At 34.7% G+C, this 18,598-nt stretch overlaps 1 protein-coding gene across 1 annotated transcript in view; it reads right to left on the reverse strand.

The window, feature by feature from the left end:
* CNTRL (centriolin) overlaps positions 1-18,598 on the reverse strand; it is a 73,464-nt gene that overhangs the window by 41,454 nt on the left and 13,412 nt on the right. Inside the window, exons 7-14 of the mRNA XM_054584462.1 lie at positions 17,092-17,285; positions 13,291-13,347; positions 11,242-11,361; positions 9,930-10,158; positions 8,371-8,480; positions 6,497-6,691; positions 2,023-2,176; positions 847-1,067 (exon numbers count right to left, since the gene is read on the reverse strand). Coding sequence (XP_054440437.1) covers positions 847-1,067; positions 2,023-2,176; positions 6,497-6,691; positions 8,371-8,480; positions 9,930-10,158; positions 11,242-11,361; positions 13,291-13,347; positions 17,092-17,285 — 1,280 coding nt within the window. The remainder of the gene's footprint in view (positions 1-846; positions 1,068-2,022; positions 2,177-6,496; positions 6,692-8,370; positions 8,481-9,929; positions 10,159-11,241; positions 11,362-13,290; positions 13,348-17,091; positions 17,286-18,598) is intronic.

Raw genomic sequence — 18,598 nt, forward strand, 5'->3', positions numbered from 1 at the left:
AACAAATAAGGGAAGGAAGCAAGTAGCCAAAGAGTATGTACACTATCATACCTTTTATAGAAATCTTAATATTACATAAACAATACTACATATTGCTTTCAAGGGATACATATATAATAAAAAGAGATGTAGGGAAATAATAAACATATTCAGGATTTTTTTTTTACCTATGGAAGGGGGTACAACACAGAGGGTTTCAACTATATCTTCAATGTTTTATTTCTAAAGCTGACTTGTGAGTACATGGTGTTAAACACTAATTTTGATATTTTTATATACCTGAGAAATTTCATAGTATTAAAATATATTCAAATTTCCAGAGCCAACTCTATTAAGGATGAGGTTTGGGAATCTGGGTTCTCATGCATGACAAAGTTTGCTAAACAACTAAAACAGAGCAAGTGAAATTTCCAAATAAGTGGCAACGAATCAGGTAGAGGAGGACACAACACTGTGTCTGTCTTACCTGTAAAATAATGTTCAAATTACAAAGCAATGACAACAAGAAAAATTGTTGTACTTAATTTTTAGACACAAATAACAAAATATGAACATTTAATACCACATTTATAATAGCTACAATTTCAAATTCTTTAGAGATATTTGATAAGACCTTTCAGGAATAGAAATTCAGCTAAAATAACCTTCCATTCTTAGTAAAAAAAGCCGTAATGATTCCAACTGTATCTCAATTGAAGGAAAAAACGAGGCTAAACTGCCACTAATATTTTTGGCCACTAATATTTATAATTGCATTGTTGCTAACATGCTTAGCTTACTTAATTTGGACATCACCTACTTCTGAGGTTAGGGAAAACAGGCAAGAAAAAACAAAATCATTCATACCTTCCTCATATTTTCTGCATCTATGGCAACTATTTCCAGCTGGTCCCTCTCCTGCTCAACCTTGGTCAGTCTCTGCAGCAATGCCTCTTTCTCCTCCTGTAGCTTTCTGCACTCATTCTGAGCCTGAGTTGCCTGGCCTTTGATAGTCTCCAGGTATTCTTGCAACCCACTGATGACACCTTCTAAATCCTTCTTCAGGGCTTCATTTGCTGCTATCTGGCCTAAGAGGAAAAAAGGGAAGGTAATGTATTAAGAAAATGCTTTCAAGATAAATGAATAATACTGCAGTTAGTTTCCTTAGTTACCAGTTAAGAATGAAAGTCTAAGCTTTCAATTATTTCCTACTATCTTATTTTTCTTTTTCAAGATATGATAGTTTTTCCCCTATAATCCAGAGTAGAGGAGTAATAAGCAAGTATACAATAGAAATTGTATATTCAGTGGACATTGTTTATAAAATACTTAATTCTTCCTGTAAAAAGTTTAAAGTAATAATGTCCAAATAAAATGAAAAAAATGTACGCAAAACTGAGTTCTTGCTGTTAGATACACAAAACAAAACCACTCAACAAACAAGACTAATCCAAGACTAGGAATGTAAACATGAAACCTGAAGACAAAACAAACAAACAAACAAACAAAAAAAACTAACCATATATTAGGTACCTACTATGTGCCAGGCACTTTATGAACATAATCTCATTTAATCTTCCCAGCAACTAATGATTGAGATAGAAATGATTGGTTCCAGGTCATACAGCTGATAATGGCAAAACATTATATTACCATTATATCCTCACCTTTCATCTTCCTCTTCCACTATTATGACAATGTCACAATTTAATTCTGCCTTGCAAAAGTAGACCCTGACATTCTCTCCACACTCTCCTTATAACTAGACACTGAATCCCGATGGCAATGGGCTCTTTGCTCCTGAAGGGATTTTATGCCTTAGAATAGGGCAAGCACATGCCCAAGTTTATCATGACCTGACTCACGAGGACATCAACACAACAAAATTAAATTTCAAAATTTTACCTTTATTACATGCTTTTGGGTATTATGTCAACATTTCTCTATCAAATACTAGTACTAACAGCTGAGGCATATTCAGCGATCATCTGGATTAATGCCTCTCTGAGGGTCATTTACTCTTAAATCAACTTAAATTCTCACCTTCAGTAAGCTGTTGTTCAAGGTCCTTAATCTCTTCAGTTTCTTTAGCAATTCTAGAAAGTATCTCATCCAAACGGCTTTCAAGTTGTTTGTACTGCTTGTTCATAATGTCAAGCTGTTGTTCTTTACCTCTTTTCTGAGCCTTCATATGGCACTGAATTGGGGAAAAAAAACTTTTATAAATAATAATCCTTAACTTTTTAAAATGAAGACAAGAAAGTAAAATGTAACAATATGGAGTATGTCAGGCCCTGTGTTGTTTTCACATGAGTAGGTTTCATTTGAACCTCATGACGACTTGATGTGGGAACGATCTCCATTTTGCAGGTGAGCAGATTGAGGATAAAAGAGGTTAGGTGATTTTTCCAAGGGCACGGCTAGTAGGTAATGTAGCCGAGTTCAGAGTTCTTTGAACTGCATTAAGATATATCTCTTTAAAAAGACTTTCAGGAAGTTATATTCCAAATGTTAACAAGGATTATATCCAGGTAGAAGGATTGCAGGAAATTTTTAATGAGTTTTTTACATTAAAAATTTTTAATAAGTGATACATTTTTAATAAAAGACACATACTTTTAAAAAAGGTTTCTTATGGAATTAATAGAGACATGAAATAAAACCTTACTTGAAATTCAGGTTTATTTTAAACATTTTGTTTTTAATTTCGATAAACTGGGAGCTCAGCGGGACCTCCAACACCATTTGGCCCGGTGATTCTCAGGGTGGAGGGCTGGCCCTGCAGAGGCACACTCCTCTGCTGTTACACAGGGCCCTGGAGGAAAACAGAGCTTTCGCACACCCACGCACGCTCTCCCACCCTGACAGACGTCGCTTTAGGGAGCTACTAGTAGCTGAAAAGACCGAATTGTGTTTCTCAGGTGTGCTGGGGGCGGGAAAAACTGACAATCGGGGAATAGTCTAACTCTTCCTTTTACACAAGAGAAAACTGAGTCTCAGATTCATCAAGTGACTTGCCCAGATCATTTGGAGACTGTTCATATGGAGACCAAGTAATTCCCCAGAGAATCTGTGCCCTCTCACACCCTCGCCAGCTCTAGTGTGCACCCCCAATCCCCATCGGAGGAACAGAACGATAAATCAAGTTATCAGGGGAAAGTACTACATTACAGTCCAAACAATAAACTCCAAGACCCAACTGATTATAAAAACAAAAATTTTCAGTTTTAGAGGTCTGCAGCCTCCAAAGACAAGAAAGAACAAATTGAATGGCCGCTTGATCATGAGACTTTAAGTTTACTACTGGTAAAATTTGATGGGATTTTCAAAACACTTCTCTCTACATTCCCAAAATATCCATCCAAATTTATTCTTAACAGGTAACTGCAGGTAAGCTTAGAATAGCTTAAATTCTAAGTAAATTTCGGATTTTTATGGTTCAAGAAAGAGTAAAAAAACAAACAACAAAACCTCCTGCATTCATATCTCTACCAATAAACCTTTAAAATTCACCATTAAAAATTTCATTGAAATTTCTTTACATGCAGGACAAAAAAATGGTTTAATATGCCCGTGATTTGCATTAAACACATGGATGCACAAGTAGATTCCGCAATTTTCAGTACCGTGGTGCTCACAAAAGAATTATTGTAAAAACAGGAACTTACATCTCTGACTCCTCCTCCTCAAGTCCTTTGTAGAGACAGAGAGAAAATGATCCTACCTTAACTCGGAATTTGTTCTGTTAAAACTGAGCCGTTGAGAACAAGGAAATTGTGGGCGGAACACTTTCTAATGTCTTCAAATTTATGTGCACTTCCCTCTCTGACAGCCACATTTTTGTAAGCTCCTCCAAGCCTCCGTCATTTCCCAGCTCTTCGAACCACATTCCTGGCAGAGTGAGCGACAGCCCTGCTGGTCCAATCACGAGCAACCTCTGTTGGCCCCACAACACAGGAAGCTCCCGCGAGGGCCAATCATGCAAACCCTTTGCAAAAGATTACTATAACTAAATCACCGCAGGGACAGTTAGGTTTGCTTCTCCAGGGCATTACCGTACAGGGAAAAGCGATATGAACCCATCTTCATTATTTGCTTCTGTGATATATGTGCTTCTAGCTATTGCCATTTTTATAACTAAAATGGAATTTGATTTTTAAATATCTTTTATTTTTCAAACCTAGTTAAATGCTTCTGTTTGTTGAAAACTTGACTTAGGTTGCGCCCGGAGCTGATTTTAAAAATAATTAATCTCTTTAGACCTTTAATTCCTTTGTGGGGAGAGGGTCATTGCAGCAGCACAAGCAGAGGCTCTACGTCTACCTAAAAGGGTGAGTTTGGGAAATCATTTAACCCTTCTAAATCACACTCTCATCTTTTGCAAATTGAATAAAAAAGTCACCAGTCTTACAGGGAGATAAAGTTCCTCACCAGTTTCAACGGAGCACTATGCAAGACATCGCTGGCACTTAATAAACTTGCTTTCCATCATATGTTGGTCTCATACTATTTTCTAATCTCCCAAGCTTTTACTTTTAAATTTCATTTGCAGTTCAGAAAAATACTTCATCTAATTACATAATAAAGTTAACTGAATAAAAATCTACATCTGTTAAAAAAATATGCAGGAAAGAGTAATAAAAAATAAATTAGTAACAGAAAAAAAAATATGCAGGGGCCCCACTCCTGATTCTTTCCCTTTTGCTAAAACGTTTATATTTGTAGCCTAAAAAGGGGTGCCCAATACTAGTCAATAAGGTGACTTTGTGCAAAATAGAAAAAGATGCTCCCTCTGATGAACAAGTTAAAAAGAGACATTCCTCTGGTGCTCAGACTAAGGCTGTAACCTTAAGAACTAACCTTTAGTAGTTTTTTTCTTTTTTTAAATTCTCACCCGAGGATATATCTATTGATCCAGAGAGAGAGAAGGGAAATAGTGAGAGAGGAACATCAGTCAGAATCCTCAAAGGTAATCGAACCCATGACCTTTTGGTTTATGGGCCAATGCTCCAACCAACCAAGCCAGACTGACCAGGGTACCTTTAGTAGTCTTAACAATACTAAAAAAGAATCTTAAATCTGGTTTGTATGTTTCATCCCTACTAACACAGATTGATTCTAGCTACCTTCAAAACTTGGATGTCATTCCTACTTCTCATTTAACTCCTCCCAATAATGTCATTCTTTGCGTAAATACAGGGAGCATTAGATTCTATGTCTGCCAGGAATATCACTGTCGCTGTTGAAAGCGAACATACAGTCTAGGTTTCAACTAGACCCGTAGGTCAAAGAACTGGAAGGGGCGGCAAAGGAGCTTTGGGCAGTGCCTGTGAGCTGGCTCCTTCCTGCCTTCCTTGATGCGCACACACATAAACATAGGGTTGGCCCCTGGGGATACAGTTCCTGTCCTCAGGGGCCTCACATGGGGTGGTAGACTTATGAACAAATAAATGCAATAAAGATTTTATTGACCATATTATACACATTACTTAAAATTGCTAGTTTTTTATGTACCAAAAATTATTTAAAATCAAGATTACTTTTGGTTTCAATTTTAATACTGTCTTAGCTTTTGTTAGCAAAGACCCTAAGTCTATGATGATAAGTCACCTTTTGTCAAAATTAGCTGTTCTGCAAAAAATATCTACAACATTTTACTAAAATATTTAAAGGAATAATTAAAAATTTGTCATATACTTATAGCAATTATAATGCATTATTCTTGCCATGTTAAATTATATGATTTCTTTTGATCCAGAGATCTTAAAGTTCCTTAAAAATCACCTTTAGTATGCAAAGTATACCATTAAAATATGCAGAAAATACTTCCACTTGTACAAATACTGGCTAAAATATAAGCCATTAGTAAGACTTCTCAGGGTAGAGACAGAAAGAGACAAGAACTTAATTCGATCATCCAGCTACCTAATCACCTCAGGCCAAATTTTAGGAAGACATACTCCAGAGTAATGTCTCCTTTTTAAGGACAAAACAAAACACTATTAAACAACAAACAGCTTTAGTGAAATATTTGCATAAAGGATCAAAGAAGGGGTAGAAAAAGGACTCTAAACCTACATCTGGTTTCCTATCTTACTACCGATCTCTTAAGAAAGAAGAAAATAAGGCAAAGAGACAGGAAGGGTAAGAAGTTTAGAGAGCACCTTGAAGCAGGTTTCTCTTGATTTGAAATATAATGAAATTCAACCATTTAAGTATACTAAGCATCCCTCTTTCTACAGAAAGCTACTTTCTTCAGACCCTTGGTTGTTGGTGTTTTAAGCACATACACATGTATTTTATATATAAGTATGTGTATGTACACATACATACACACATGAATCTGTAACACACATTATACACATACATATATAAATATATATAATTCAAATTTGTGTGACAAACTAAAAAAGAATTTCAAAAAGGATTCTGAGGCTAGGAATGAGGAGACATAATATCTGGATAAAACGATATTCTAGTCCACATAGAACAAGCCAAAATCTCTTCATTTACTCACATGTTTTGGGTCTTCAGAATCCAAGCTATCTAGGATCATTTGCAGGTCCTTAATCTGCTCCTGCTTTTCAGCAATTTCTTGCTTTTGCTTATCCTTCTGCGCTTCTAGATCCAGAGCTTCTTGGCGTAATTTATTTAGAAGTTGTATCCTACCACTCAGCTGCTTGAAAAGCAGGTCTTTCTCTGCTTCTGAAACCTAATTCCCCACACCCCAACATGCAGTTAACAGAGGACAGCAACACTGATTCACAAATTTAAAGAAAACAACTTTTATAATTTAAAGGGTTTTCTTAATAGCAATAAAATGTAAGAGCTATCTAGGCATTTCATTCATATCTTATACTTTTATGCTTATTGTATGTAGAAAATCTTATTTTATAAAAGTTTAGGGAAACTAATAATTTAGTAGCAGGTAAAAATGAAGTTGTCACTCTAGTATAAGCAAATGATAAATTATTAATAACCACATTAATGGTAGCTGACTTTATATATTTAAAAATTACTTTATATTGTACTTACCCTTGTTATTAGCATGCCAAGCACACAGTGTAATGAAAAATTTAGATTTATATTTACTCATTTAAAATAACTACTTTTCCCAAGCACATTTTGTTTAAAAGCCCATTATTTACTTCTATCACTCTAGCTATATAAAATTTGGCCAGTACTATTATGAAACATTCTTATTTAATTATTAAAATCATTCTTGATAGATCCCTCTACCTTATCTCCCACCTTCAATCCATCTGTAAGACCTCCCAATTAGTTCTACTGCCAACTTTTACACAGAGTCAGTCCGATTTCTCTCCTCGCTCACCATCGCCTTCCTAGTCCAGTACCTTTCTCCTAACTCTTATTTACCAGCTCCCTCTCATCCTTTGGGTCTCAGCCTAAATGTCACCTCCTCAGAGAAGCCTTTGTGGGTCCCCACAATTTAAATTATTTCCTTTTTATTACCTCTTCTAATTTTCTATTTTTTCTACAAAACTTTAATTGTTTAACTATACATTTCTTTTTTACTTTTTTTGTTTGTTGCCTATTTCCTGTCCATGAGGAAGGGACGCACCTGCTTTGTTCATTTACTCAGGGCCCAGCAACTGCCGATATAGTAAGCTCCCAATAAACTGGAATCAATTTCGAGTTACTATACAATCTTACTGAGTAAAGATACTGAGAGTAACAGTATCTTTAAAAAGATTCTATAATTTCAACTTTACATTCTTGTTCTATCTACCATGGTATGAACGCAGTTATCCTCATAATTTTGAAATACTGATATTTAAAAGTCACAAATAACTAAAACCTTTTGCACACTTGAAAAGTAAAATACTTCCTTTTTTGAATTTTCTTCCTATATTACATCATCGGTTTAAGCTACTTCCTTCTTCATGACACACTTTGTAATTTCTGAGAATATATCACTTCATTCTTTTCGTACACCACATTTTATATCATTTACATTTCTGCTACTTGTTTCATAATGTTTATGTTGTAGCAGAGATGCATTCTGGTTCTTAATCTAGATCCCCGGATCTTAAAAGTAGGGAGTACTTAATTAAATTAGGAGATATATTGGAGAGCAACTTCCCTGAGTAATGTAGGTGCTTTTCATAGTAAGTGTAGACCAAATACATCTTTTTACATAAATTGTAATTAACTTATTTCTACACACTTCATAAAATGCTGATAGGATGTCATCATGATTGCAAGGAAAATATAACTCAAAATGCTAAAACCTCATTTGACTCTGAAATTAATTAATTTTGTAATTAATTAAGCAATACTGATTTAAAAATTGTTTTACATGGTTAGGAAGGGAGAAAACACTTCATTTTTTGCATTACTTCTTAGCATTGCTGCTTTGCTTTTACATACTTTTTTAAGCTGTATAGCTTCTTCCAGTTGTTTAAATTCTTCAGTAGCTCTTAAGATTTGATGTTCTGCCTTTTCTATTTCATCATGCAGTTCTGAGAGTCGAGTTTGTGCTACAAATTTAAAACCATGCACATAGACACATACAAGAAAAATCTTGAATTTTTAAATTTCTACCAGATGTTTTTCTTCACAATAACCTCCTCCCTCCAGTTAAATTACAGATTACAGGTTACATTAAATTATAAATCACAGGAATAAAAAAAGAAATTTCTTATGATGGTTTCTTTTCTATTAATCTCTAGAATAGTTTCATGATATGCTATAGAACTATAATTTATCCTTTTTTATTGCATTTTTCCCCACTACCATTTAGTCCCCTTTAATTGATCCTTTAATTTGTAAAATTCTTAACATAATAGGGGCTTTACTTGATGATCCCAACACTAAAGAATTCTTTCGAGAGAATAAGGATTTTATTGGTAAATATGCACTTACATGTCACTAAGTTACATAATTAGGCTCAAGTTATTTTTTAAAAAAACCTGTGTTAGAGGTAAATGGTTTTATAATGGGACTCAATATCAAGAAATTCACTACTGAACAATCTTTCTCAACTAAAATAATCTCAAATCAATTACTTTCTACCTCAAATTACCAATTTCTTTTTCTCCCTCACTTCTTCCCTGTCTCCTATAAAATGATGAGCTCCTTGAAGCTAGTCTGTACAGATGTCTGATTTACTTCTGCTTTCCCCTTCTAGAGCCTGGCATATGGTATATATGTAGACGTGGACAACTCAGTCTGTTTCTTCCCTCTCCAAGTCAACTTCTACTGGCCTTCCATGTTTTCCATTTAGCACTAACCAAGGGAAGATGAGCTGCTAATATGATTAGTGAGAGCCCCTCAACTGGCCATGATTCCTAGTGGGATGCATGAACAAGTCTGCCTTCCCTGTCTTTCAATCCATGCAGCTGAGTAGGAAAGTAGATTCAAAGTGGATTCAGCAGGGTCTCTAAGTGCCTTCTTGGATTGTCTTCTTTGTGACTTGCCAGGAGGTGGTAAGATCCCTGGAATTAGATGTTTTGGGGGTGGGGTAGGAGAGAAGGTTGAGGAGACGGAGTGTGGGACAGGTTGTGAGGAGTCAAAGCCAGCCTCAGGCTCCAGCCTAAGAGGAGTGCTCTGATCCAGCTTATCCAAAGCACTGCTTTAGGTTTCGGCCGCATGCATAGTAATAAAGTGGTACTTCCCTTGCTTCAACTATTACTAATTATGCCTTTGAATATATAGCTCCAATGGTGAGAAGGATCTGTGGGCAGATTTAAGCATTCTTGTATCCTCTGGATAGGTTCATCAAATTATTGTCAACAACTCCATTTTCTAACATAATAGAAAAAACTATAACCTGCTCAATGAATCACTACTGTTGTTTTAGACTTTTCATGTAAACAACGATGTAATAAAGGCCTTCAGCATGCTAAGTAAAAGAATTATAAAACACAATTTGCCTACATATTTGATGTTTTTATATTTTTAAAGAATTTAAAATAACTTTTTTAAACCTGCACTTATTTTTCTTTCTTTGTCTTCCAGTTCTATGTCCAGTGGCATATGGACTCTCAAGTTCTTCTGCCCACTTCTAGGTTGTCCCCCGTCATCGGGCTCCATCTTCTTGATCTCTATAGGCTGCGCTTTATCGATAATGTAACTCTCTCTCGCGAACATATTTCTCTTGTATCTGGATTTGCCAATATAGGGACTTTCCTCTGGGGCTTTATCAACTTCGACATACTAAAAGTAAAATAAATTAATAGACATATGGTTTAATAAGTAACTTATAAGCAGTCAAATGACATTATTCATTTTATTAGTGAAGAACTTATCACAGAACTGCCTAAATGTTAATCCAACATGACTATACGTTGAAAAATATATATTATTCTTTTATTCTTATATACCAGAAAAGAAATAGAACAAACAAGGAATCAAAATGAACAAAAAATGACCTCAAAGGATTTCTCCTCCTATTCCTGATGAGTGAATCTGGATTTATTAATTAAAGAAATGTCTACATAGAGTTATATGATTCTTAGCACTGCTAAATATTTCAAATCAGAACTTTAGGTATCTTATCTTGGTTTCCTGCCTGATATATAAGTAAAATATCAGTTTAATAAATTTTAATAATTGCATTTTTATGTAAATAATGATATTGGTTACAATTACTGGGTCTTAGACATTAAGTGGTTTCTCTTTTGCAGTAACATTTATGGCATTTGTGTAAATAATGGTTGACTAATACTGCACCCAGCCAGCGGTTACTGAACAAACAACATACAGATGACAATTCCATGGCTGCTGAAGCTGGCAGTACACTTTTTCTGGAAGTTTAGATTAAAGGGTGATGATCAATCATATTCCTGAGTAAGGAATATGAGGAACAGAAAACTGCTTTGGGCTATGGATATGGCTGTAGGTAAGAATCCTTCTGGGCTGTTCACCATATTTTGCCATGTATAATGCACACCCACGTTTTTGCACACATTATAAAAGGGATTATTATACCCATAGTATGTACTCATTATATCCATGTATAATACACACCCTTGTTTTTCCCTCAAAAATTTGGGCAAAAAAAAGTGGGCATTATACACAGCAAAATACGGTACTTCTTTTGGATACTGCTCTAACTTACAGAGCCAAATAATTCTCAGATTCGACCAAAATACATTTACTCTTCTGATGCCCTCATAGCTAGAAAGTGGAGTGGTTATTGATAAAACCCCTTGAAAGTCTCCACCAACTGCCTGCCCTCCCCTGCCCCACTATAAACTTGCTTTAATGGCAGATGATTAAAAAATTAAAATAACTCACCTCTGATGGATAATAATTTAGTGGCTCAAATTTAGCATCAATTTTATAAAAGGCCAATTCCTGTTCCAGTTCATACTGTTTCTGACATGCTCGCGTTAGTTCCATGGTCTTCTGTTTTAGCTATTGGTCCAGTTTGATATGAGACAACATACAGCATCAGTAAGTCTCAGTATAAAGGTAAAATGGTATGAGGCAAGTTCTAATCATAACTAATAATTAGATTGTTTTAAACCCCACAGCAAAGAGCACATCAGTCAGAGTATCTTATCAGAATTCTAAAGTATTATAAAGAATAAAATACAAAATTATTTTAAGAGATCACATAAAAGACCTTTGAAGTTATCTGCTATTTCAGGATACAATGAATGAAGATTTTAAAAACATTTAAATTTGCTTTATCCAAACATGAAAATAACTCTGTATCTATTATTTTTAAGTAACTAGTCTATTAAGTACCTTCTTCCTGATTTCCCAATAATTAAAAATAATTTATTTAACTTTGTGATTTTAATGGTAGCTTCAAATCATTGATGGAAATGATATTTAACATTAATTATAAAAGAACAGGAAGAGAAATGAGAAGGATGAAAGTAAGAGTTTCGTTTTAACTGCTGTATTGTTGTTGCTGTAGTATTTTAGCTAATGGCATCCCAGTTTTAACTGCACAGAATATTATTTTTTGTAACAGAGGATAAGGAATGTGAATAAGATCAATCAATTAGATTCAAATATATAATATTAAATTTTTAATAAAGTAATTCTACTAAAATTACAACTTTCTAGTTATTCTTAGAAATTTTTGGAGCCACAATAAAAGAAATCATCTAGTCTAAGTCTCTGAATTTATAAATTAAAAAATTGAACCCCAGATTGGTGAATTGACTTGTCAAAGTTACATATTAGATTAGTGGCAGAGGCTAAATATTTCATTAACTATCAGTACCAGTCCCCTTTCTATTACACCAATCCTTCAAGTTCATTTCAAAGGTCCACTAAGTGATTTTCACTATTTTTCCCCAGTGTCTGATAGTAGATACCAGACCAAAAAAAACCATGCAGAAAAAACTCTATTAATATAAAAATGCAAGCTCAAAGAGAATAAAAAAAATAAACAAACGTAAACATTTTACAAGGCCCAGGAAATCAAAGTCGTGCATGATTTAGCTTGCAGTCACCTCCTGATTATCCATCAAAGGGAAATGATGCTAACCTGGATAAGGGGTACTCTTGATTAAGTCTTCACTGTGTGTCAGACACGGTACTAAGCATTTTACCTATGCTATCTCCCTGCGTCTTCACGACTACCTTATGAGACAACAAAAGTTGCACATAGAGGTTAAATAATTTGCCCAGTTGCACAGCTGGTTGTGGAAGAGGCCAAGTTCAATTCCAAGTCTCCTGACTTCAAATATAACACTCTATTATCCCAAAGTGCCTTCGATGTCCTGCTGCAGGGTGTCTAGCACATACCCACACTGATGCTCTTTCAGTGAATGCTCCTAAGTCACCATGTCTCAAGAAAGCAACTCACAACCAACAGTGTCAACTAATCCTGGGCTTCTCTCCCAAAGACCACTGGCAGTAGGGCCAAAGGCAAATATGCCCGGAAATGCATAAACTGGTCTCTGCAGGCAAATAGTAATAAATATTCTTTCATCTTAAAGCACATTTGTGTCTTTTATAGCACTAGGTTTAGCATACAGTAAGCATTCAATGGATGTCCATTGAGGGAACACATAAGTGAGAGCACATCAAGAGTCCAATGACCTGGGAAGTCAGCTAGTTACAGTATTAGCTGTGGATAATCAAGAGCTGACTGCAGTTAACATATCTACCAATAGGAAAAGTGATACAAATTTTTCCCCCCAACATTCAAATTCACTCTCCTATATACACATCCATTAAAAAAAAATTATACATACATACACAACCACATTTCTTGGGAAGGCAAGCCAGTTTCAAAACTTAAAAGGTACATAAGCATATTAATACAACTTCTCATGCAAACCATGAAAAACATAGTGTGCAATTCAGTCCTGAAGGAGCTACCTTTAAGGAAGAATAAAGAAGCGGCAGAAAAAGGTCTGCAAGAAACCAAGACAAGGGCTAAAAGGAGAGAGAAGCAAACAGAAACTATCAACTGGAGAACTCTAGAGTGAGGCTGTATAAGTTGCTCTTTTTTGACAAATTACTTTAAAAAGTAATTGTTATCAGTACTTGCATTTTTCTTATATGGACACATTTCATCATCATTCTATGAGTTACAGATTTACCACTTTCCATTACCTAGCTTGATTCATTTCAAATTATTTTCATATCCGTTACATCATTAAGTCCTCACAGCTCTGTGAGACTGGTAGGACAGGTAAGTCGTCCTCATTTGGAAAATGAAGAAACTAAAGAACAGAAGTTAAATAACTTTCAAAAAGACAAAGAGCAATACTAATACCAAAGATAACCAAAGTTAATATTTGTTGGTGGCAGGAGAGGGAGAACTACTACAGATTAATGGCCACCAGCAGTTCTACTTTGATGTTATTACCTTTCTTTTATAGGTTGACCTATTACATGAGGAATTACTTTATGAAACTAGAAAACATTATATAACTGATGATTGTATTATTACCAGATATTCTGCGTAAGAGAATGGAAAATGTTTTTCAAATGCAGGCTCTCAGAATAAAACCCAGAATACCTTTTTAAGAAAGAAAAACAGAATGGTCCTTTGGAAAAATAAAAGAACAGGAAAAACAAAATAAATTTAAACAAAAAACTTAAAGAATACAAAATAGCTAATAAATACATATGCAATGCTCAACTCTCCAACAACTAAAGAAATGTGAAATTAAAGCAAGGAGATTTCATTTTTTCCTATTTACAAATTCAAAATAATGTAGTCATTTATACTAAGGAATTACTAGTATGAATGCATAAGAGATATATATATTTATACATATAAAGATTTTCTCCGTAATATTATCTCTAACAGCAACAAAGTGGATGCAACCTAAATATTCATCAATAAAAGTAAGCTACATAAATTATGGAAGATCCATATAACGGAACATAATATAGACTCTGAAAAGAATAAGAAAGATTTATGGGTGGTGTATGTATATATGTATGTACACACATATGTGTGTATTCTTTTTAAACTTGGGGAGCTGTCCATGACATACTGTTTTGTAAAAAATAAGATGCAGAACAAAGAATATATATAGAGAGTAAGATTTTTTAAATCACAAAAATATTCGAAGGTATACATATTGTATTTAACTACATATACATTCTATAATTACATGTATATTGTATAAGCAGAGAAAACAAAAAGGATATATATTAACATCCAGGCACTGGGGTAGGGGAAGAGTGAGACTTTCATTTTCTTTTGTATACAATTGTGTTATCAGAATTTGTTATAGTAAACTTATTAACTTTGTACATACATGTGTTTTTAAATGGTTAAATATGAAAATAACATGACATGAAGAAGAGCACAACCTACCTTCTAACCAAAAATAGTTACAGAAAAAACGAAACAGTAAAAACCACTGACAATTTACAAAACGTTTATCCACAGCACAAACATATCAACAATATTATAAACAAATAAAAGAGAAAACTAGACAACTATAATAATCTATAATTTGAGATAGCACTAAGTCATAAAATACAACATCTGCCATCATTTTCAATGGATTAACTACATGCACAAGGGAGTCAGCATATAGAAATAATAAGTTCTTTTATCTTAATAAAGGATGAATTCTATATTACAAAAAAATGGATAACTCAGGAAAAATGTTTAAATGCTCACAAGTATCAAGTGATACCACAGTAAGTACTGGGTGGTTTTTGGTGGGTTTTGTTGGGGTGTTTTTAGTATTTTAAATACAAATGTTAACTGGTAGCTTAAAAAATTCACTGCTAAAATAAAACTGATTGTCAGGTAAGCTTCCAAAGATTAAACTTCTCATCAACCCACTCTATTATGGAATGGAGAGCAACAGAAGTATGTATAATATAAAACTACTAATAATCACCAAATTATTAACATCGTATTTTTAATATGCCTTTAGAATACAGCTGACATATTTGAAAACTACCTTCAAATAAGAGGCACATGAAGGAACTCACATATGCTCTGAATATTTGACTAACCGAGCTGGGAAGCTGCCCTTCCATCATGTCCCCTGGTATAAATTACCTTTTTTTCTCAGGCAAAGCAGAGCTCAAGAAGGAGGTAGTTAAGTATTTGGATTTTATGTAACTATTTTCCTCTCTACACAGAGGAGGGAACACTTTTTTCTTGCTAAAAAATGTAAGTGCTTAAGCAGAATTCTTGTCAACAGATAATTAAGCTAGAATGCCAATCTCGAAAGGGAAATGCAAAAAACATTATAAATGTATCTAAGATTCTATAGTCTTATGAGAGGTTTAATTCTCTAAGACATGCATAGACCAGAAAACGAACTGTCAAAAGAAAAAAAAGTACCAATAGCTCCTTTTTCCTTCAAGGACAAGTAGTAGACTAATAATTCTATAGGGTCAGATCCTCTGAGTAGAAAAGACCTTTTAAGATCATTTAGTCCATCTCCCTGTCTAATATTTTTATCTTTTCCCCCAACCCTGAGCATATGCATGTTTCAGTGACAGCAAACACAGTCCAGAGTTACCACAGTTTATCTCAGGACAGCTATTAGAAATTTCTTCCTTATTACTAAATGAAAAATTATTTTCCTGTATTTTCTATTTGCTACTTCTTGATTTTACCCATGGGACTTTAGTCAATAAGCCTACATCCCTCTTCCTTGAACCAGCCCTTTATCTGCAGGCGGCCATCACAGCCCACTGCTTCTCCCCTTCTCCAGCCGCACCGCTCCTGGTTATTTTGGCCATTCCTCACAGGACCTATACGGCCAAATTTTATAAAATCTAAATATTACAGATATGCATAAATGGCAATTTGAAAGTCTGTAATTCCATTCCTCAGAAATAACTACTGTCAAGAGTTTGGTACATTCTACCATTTTCTCCTACACATACTGGTATTATTATACATGGGATCACCCTCGATACCTCTTCCACAGCTTGCTTTTTTCACATAGCAACATGTGTTAGATATCCTTCTGTATCAGGACATACAGCTCTACCTCATTTTAATATTTAATAAGATTAATCTGCCACATAGATATCCACTGGGGGACAATTTAGTTACTCAGTATTTTGCTAATATAAATAATATTCTAGAGAATGTCCTATTGTATATACATGCGTATATGCATATTTTACATAGGTATGTAAGTACATATTCGATATCTTTACACATTCTTGCTACCATTTCTATAGAACACCTTATTGGAAATACAGATTATATAATATTATAACAATTATATAATAATAAATAAGTATCATAATAACATAAACACTATATATACTGGTAATATTTCCAATACATAGGACATAGGGTATGTCCATTTAAATTTGGATAATTTCGCCAAATGTCTTCTAAAAATTTTTGCCACTATACAGTCTCACCAACAATGTTGTTAAAAGCAAAACACACACATCTATGGGTAGTCTGACCAGCTCGTCATAGCTTGGGCCACCTCCCTCTTTTGCTCTAGGCGCTGTACTTCACATAACGTAGCCCAAAGCAGCATTCGTCTTTTGGGAAGCCATATGACACAGTGCCCAGTCAACACAGCTTATAAAATCATTAGCACATATTTCTGTTAAACCACATTTTCCCCACTCCATGGTCAGGAAGCTGTGCTTTTAGACCCAAGGACAAAGAATGATCTATTTCAAGAGGATATATAGTGAAAACAATGTAAAATGTGAACTTACCAATTCATTTTTCGTGTTTAGGTTACTCTCTAGCTCCTCACAGCTCTGTTTTTGTAACATGGCCTCCTCTTTTAATGATTTGTTCAGTTTATCCTGATTTTTAATTTCTTCCAGGAACTTTGTTTGTTTGCTCTTCAGCTCTTCAACTTCTGTTATCTTTTTTTCCAGGTCCCTTTCCAATCTTTCTACCTCTTCTGCCAATACAAATTTAATGGTTTATTGAACACTATATTTCCTAGTTAAAGAGAGGTAAGACTATTTCTTAACTAATAGCAAAAGAACTCTCAGAATAGTATAAATATAATTCTACTTTTAAAATTATTCATTATGGATAACTTTTTTTAGGGAAAAAAGACTGTCTTGAACTAGAAAGATATCAAGAGGTAAGAAGTCATCATTTGCATAACAATTTTAAAAAATAACATTTTTCTTCCAAATATTTAATTGAATTAGTGTGTTGATGAATGAGGTTCCAGGTCTCCTAAAAAACATGCGAAATTTTATTTGATATTTGTAATCAAACATTAAAGGATGCTGCAAGCATGTTTGCAAAATACCATGCTATCTTAAAACCCTTCAGAGGCTTCCCATTCTGCTTAGGATAGGATCCAAAAAGCCTCCATGAAGAACTGACAAGGCTCTTCACGACCTGGTCTCAAACTCCCTCTCCAGCGTCATTTCAAGCACACCCCACTGCAGCCTTTCTGAAATGGTTCCAGTTCTTCAGATTTGTGATGCCTCTTCTTACCTGCAGGCTTTTATTCACACTTTCTGCTTGGAACTGGCTTCCTCTATCTATTACTGGTCTATTTTGCACCCTCCAGGTCTTAGCTTTAAAAATATGTTGAAAAGTCTGCCCTGACTCTCCCCTCTCCCCAGGGCAGATGCTTCTCAGGGACGCTCTCACACCACCTTGCACCTCTGCAATGGCCCTTGTCACTCAGGGAATTGTAAAATGTGATCGAATAGCTTGGTTGTCTGCCTTCCCCACTTAAGCTTTGTGAAAGCAAAAACTGCATCTGTCCAGCTCACCACTGGATTCGAAGAGCCCAGCTCCTAATTAATATTCAAAGTCATCAGTGCATCATAAGTAACTGAAACATTTTCCCCAATATGTTTCAAGTCAACATTTATATGATGACTTTCCTTTGCATTACTTATATTTTTAAGGATTTTAAAACATAAACTTCAGGGTAATAAATGTTGAGTAATGGGGATCCCAAACTAATTAAAATTTATATTTCTCAAGTATTGGATCAAACATTATGAAACCATCATTTTTGTAAGTCAAAGTAGACTAACATCAATTTCAAATGGTTGAACACGCAGGTTCATTTCCTAACATTCTAAAATGGGTATTGCATACCTTCCTCTTTCTCTACACCCCCCACCTCGTACTCCTATTTTCTGTCTCAGTTGATGAAGTCGTATTTCATGAGAAAACAGACCCCATCAGTGGGAACGTCCTCATTTTCCCACCACCAAAGCAACAAATCTACCCACACCT

The sequence above is a fragment of the Pteronotus mesoamericanus genome, unplaced genomic scaffold (assembly GCF_021234165.1).
Source record: "Pteronotus mesoamericanus isolate MK-2021 breed Mesoamerican mustached bat unplaced genomic scaffold, CSHL_Meso_final contig_78, whole genome shotgun sequence".
Taxonomy (NCBI): Eukaryota; Metazoa; Chordata; class Mammalia; order Chiroptera; family Mormoopidae; genus Pteronotus; species Pteronotus mesoamericanus.